Source organism: Asparagus officinalis, chromosome 1 (assembly GCF_001876935.1).
Source record: "Asparagus officinalis chromosome 1, Aspof.V1, whole genome shotgun sequence".
In the NCBI taxonomy this organism is placed as follows: Eukaryota; Viridiplantae; Streptophyta; class Magnoliopsida; order Asparagales; family Asparagaceae; genus Asparagus; species Asparagus officinalis.
Genome location: NC_033794.1, coordinates 41,239,043 through 41,244,273, shown reverse-complemented (window position 1 = coordinate 41,244,273; position 5,231 = coordinate 41,239,043). Strand labels below are relative to the sequence as shown.

General features: G+C 36.2%; 1 protein-coding gene across 1 annotated transcript in view; it reads left to right on the top strand.

Annotated features, from left to right (window-relative positions):
* Nucleotides 289-5,231, top strand: part of LOC109823259 (E3 SUMO-protein ligase RanBP2) — a 14,762-nt gene continuing 9,819 nt past the window's right edge. The window contains exons 1-2 of the mRNA XM_020389544.1: nt 289-477; nt 3,708-4,099. Of these exons, the coding sequence (XP_020245133.1) occupies nt 312-477; nt 3,708-4,099 (558 nt within the window). The 5' untranslated portion in view covers nt 289-311. The remainder of the gene's footprint in view (nt 478-3,707; nt 4,100-5,231) is intronic.

Sequence of the window (5,231 nt, the reverse complement as noted above, 5' to 3'; positions counted from 1 at the left end):
GGCCGAGTACGCTGATATTCGGCCCTTAAAATTTCGGGCATTGAGGCCCTGTATACGTCCGATTCATAATCAACCCAAGCAGCCCAAGCCCAAGCCCAAACTGTCGGAACATTTTTACCTCTCTCCTCTATCCGCGGGTAACCGAGAGCGCTGCTCCCCGATTTCGTTCTCGCCCTCTCATCTCTCCAAGACGCGCTGCTCCGATAGAGAGCGGCGGCAGAAACAATCACTAGCCGCTGACAGGTGTTGTCCGTTTCCGTGGGCTCCGCGCTTAATAGATCTCCGCCGTAGCGCAAAAAAAACTTTCGGTGATGGGCGAGGGAAGAGAAGGAGACTGGGAGTGCTCGGAGTGCCGTAACCGCAACTACGCGTTCAGATCTCTCTGCAACCGATGCAAGCAGCCTCGCCTCCTCGTCGACAAGAAGACCCCCGTCGACTCCAAGTGGCTCCCTCGCATCGGTGACTGGATCTGCGCCGGTGAGCTTACCTCTTCGTTCTTGATTCTGTTGATTTGTCTTAGCTTCGCGTTTGTAGATCTGGTTCCTTTGTCGTGGTTGTAGATAGTCGTGGATCGTTTGGAGTGAGGATTTGGATTGGAGGGGTTTTTATCGGATTCGGTTTCGCGATGATTGTAAATTAGCGGATGGTCTTCTAATCGAGATTGATAGAATTTGGTAGAATTAGCGAGTATGTTGGAGATGTAAAGAGGCGTTAGGGGAACTCACCCTGTCCGTAAAAGCCAGTTGTTAACAGGGAGAAAACTCAAATCTCTTACAAAAATGTGCAACTGACTCCCCGTTTAACCGAGATGGGGCTAAATGGAACAGTTTGCACACTAGTCTAGCTCTGGCTAAACACTGCAGACCCGAGCTAGTCCCCGACAAATATAGCGATTTCAATGTCGATTACCTGCAGTTAAACGGAACTAAATCGACCCTATTCAGCCAGTATGGAACTAAATCGACCCTAACTGTTGTGTGCACAACACTTAAGAATCATGGTTACATGTATTAACATGGAATGCCTATGTGTTAAATCAAATACAAGTACACATTGGATCTTAGAAAAAAAAACATCTATGAATACAAGGAGGATATGAGAAATACGGACAAGATTGAAATACACACAGGCCATGATACAAGAGTTGTTTAAGTAAAACAACATTTATCTAATTGGAATTCAACAATGTATTCTACATTATAAAAAACTAAGGCTAGATCTCTTAATTAAATTTGATAAAAGAGAAGTTCAGAATTACCTCGATTGCTATTCTATAACTTCTACCAAAAGCCTGAAGATCTTTTCTTGCAAGCTTCTTCAAGAAAAAAAGTCTACAACTGAATCCACTTGTCATCTAGAGGAGCAATAAAAGAGAGATAAGATCTCTAAAAATTCAATTTGAGTTTCCTCAAACCTTTTCTTCAAGTCCAAGAAATACTTATAGAGCTTGAGTTTCCTAAAATCTTACTTTGGGCTCAAGTACTACTTAGCTCTTCACTCTATTACTTCATGAACTCATTTGCTTTTCATGTTTATAGACAAAGACAACTTTTTATGTTGTCTTTCTTTTCAATGTGGGACTATTCTCACAAGGGAACGAGTGTCAAACCAAGAAATAAGTGGCTAGCAAATAAGGTTTGTCTCGACAAGCTTAATGGAGTTTTGCATGAAAAACCCTCTTTGAATTCTTAATTTCATATTTCTACAAATATAAATATTTGTATTACATTTTCCCCTCTCAAATGACATTAGTGAGACTGATTGAGTTCTCATATCGAATGCTAATTATTAATCAAATTAATTCTTAGTTAATTTTGATTAACAATTTTAATTTAACAATCATGTTCTTACCCAATCAACTGTTCATAAAAGTTCTACTATAATATGAGAATAAATATTTACAAAATATTATTTTACATTTAGTTCCTTCCAGGATCAATTCATTTTCCTTTAGGCAATTTACATTTCAGCCAGATAAAATGCAATACAAATATTCTATTTGTTGAAATATGAATTTAAGAATTCAAAATGGACCATTTTTCGCACAAAACTCCATTAGCTTTGTTATGACAAACCTCCTTTGCTTGTCACTTGTTCCTCGGCTTGCACTTGTTCTCCTGTGGGAATAGTCCCACATGGGAAAGAAATGCTATATAGAGTGCCTATAAATAGTAGAGATAAATAAAATTATGAAGTGAAAGAGTGAAGAGCTGAGTAGTACGTGAGCCCAAAGAAAGGTTTGAGGAAGCTTATGCTCTATAAGTAGTACCCAGATGATGCGTGGCTTCGCTTGGAAGCTTTTTCACTTAAGGAAGTTTTCAAGAAAAGATCTTGGGATTTTGGTAGAAGTTTTGGAATAGCGATAAAGTAATCTAAACTTCTCTTATATCGACTTTGATTAGTCTAAGATCTGCTAATCTACGACAAAATAATTTTAACTGTATAATAGATACACATGTACTGATAACCGGATACTTATTTAGATATGCTGCTTATATTCATATCCATATTCTGTATCCTATCAAATTAAAAAGATATCAACATCCATTTATATCCTACCGGGTATAGATAATTACTATAGGTATCCGTTCTTATTGGATACAGATGCAGATATATTCGCGGATATATCCATATCATTTTGCATCCAATCCTAATCTAGGAAGAAGTACTTAAGTTGATATTAAGCATACTTCTGTGGGTTTTAATATTGATTTGACCAACACCTGAACTTGATGGAGTTTGAGTTTGAGTGTTGGTAAGAAATTATGGGAAATAAGTACCTGGTCCAAACCTTTGGTTTATGAAAGAATCTCTCTTCACATAGACTTGCTCTATTTGGGTTGTGGGATGTTATATCATATATCTTAGTTTTAAAGGGGAATTACTACTATAATTTTCTTCGATCCGTGATTTTTTTATTGATAGATGTTGATGGTTAATTGGTTATATAAGTTTTCAGCGATATGTATCTAACCCGTACTCCAAAGTCCAAATGCTGCTTCATTTTTTTGTGTTACTATTTTGTTGGTTAGATGAAGTTCTATATCATAATCATCTCCCTTTCCAACAACATGGGGTTTATTATGGAGAACAGGAATACATAAAAGATTAAAGATGTCTGGTTACAACAAAATAGGCATATCTCTCCTCTACAAACTTGTATAATATGTTTGATTTGATTGAATTAAATTTATGCACGGTGCTAAACCCCCCCCCCCCCCCCCCCCACACACACACACACAAAAAGAAAAAACGCAACACAAACTTAGGTTTATAATTATTTTTCCAGAGCCAGGAATGTTCTTCTTCAATATCCATAGAACTTACCGTGCATTTTAGTCATTTCTTTGTTTGGGTATCAGATTATGTTTTAAGTAACTTTCTGCAATGAAAAATAAACTCGACTATCATGCATATTTGCTATGTATCTTTAATTAGGTACAGCCTATATAATGATTTTTTGTCTACTTAATTACCTTTGACATTGTTCCAAATTTAATATTTAGTCATATACTTGCTACATGCAATACTTTTCTTATCTCAAGCTTTATTATTACCATATCACAACCAATTGTGTTATGACAACTGTGAGTATTTTGTTTGTTTTTGGTGTTGAATGGGGTGCTTCCGTGCGTGTGTATGCTGCATTCTCTGTTCTGGATGTGGCATTATTTGAATTTCGGTTACCGCCTCAAATGGATTGATAGGTTGCAGTAACAACAATTATGCATCTAGAGAAGTATGCAAAAAGTGCGGCCAATCAAAGGAGGAAGCAGCAATGCCAACAATTGCAGTATCTGGAGCAGCTTTGCCAACTTATGCAAATTATTTTGCCAGGGTACAGGGCCTTCTTGGCTTAAAGATGAACTATGGGATGACAAACAATTCTGCTGCTCTGCAGTCATTTCCACCAAATTCCAATTGGTCGATTGGTGGGATTGATAAGTATGCCCTTCAGTCATGGTCCTCAGCTGGAAATAGTAGTGGTGCATTTTCATACCCATTTAACAGGAATCAACTACCTGAGGTTCCAGAAGGCTGGCGCAATGGGGACTGGATATGTGATTGTGGGTTTCACAACTATTCATCACGTTCACAGGTAGACACTCAATTCTGTGCCTCAGTTAATTATTTGTTTACTTCAAGGTGAGGCTTATTCTCTTTTCTTTGTTGTTTTAGACTATTGTAAGTTTCACTTAAGAATAGCCTATATGATAGAAGGTATCTTTTGCATTACTATGGAGTTCATATAATGTGCTTTTGGAGTTTATTCGCTCTATAGGAGTAATATAAGGGCTATTTAAGCAAGTTACTACTTCATCTTAGATTATTTGAGGAGCAAAGCCCTCATCTAGTTTTGTTGACAACAAACACTATTGTCTGATAAGATTCAAGTTCGGGTTTTATCAGGTCGGTATTACTAAACAAATCCTCTTTTAGGGATAACTGCTACTCTATTGCAGCTTACCAGTGGCAAGTCTTCACCATAAGCTAAAATTGAACTAGATGAGACATTATTAACAAGGCATTTATTGACAGGCTGAAACTATTGAACTGATTAGAGTCCATTTCTTTTCTCTTTTATCTAGAATAAAACCAAAAATATTCCTTAACTTGAACAAAATCCTCAGCCATGTCATACATTTGACGCCTTGATGTCGCCTCATCACATCTTGGGTTGAAGAAGGTCCAAAGACCTACCCGTTAGCTGATTCTTTCTATTATGATATGATAAAGTCACATCAAGTGGTGGAGAGATAATGGTGACGAAGAATTAAACTATCACTATATATATATACATATACAATATATATACACATACATGTATATGTATACATGTGTATGTATGTACACCTATATATATATACACACACACCTATACATATACACATACATACATGTATGTATATTATGTATATATATATACATATATGTATATATATACATACATGTATGTATATATACAAACATGTATGTATATATATACCTATAATGTATGTGTGTACATACATACATGTACATGTATACGTACATGTATACACATATACATGTACATACATACATGTATATATACATCTACATATATGTGTACATACATACATGTATATGTATACATGTGGGTACATACATACATGTATGTATGTATATGTATGTGTGTACATACATACATGTACATGTATACGTACATGTATACACATATACATGTACATACATACATGTATATATACATC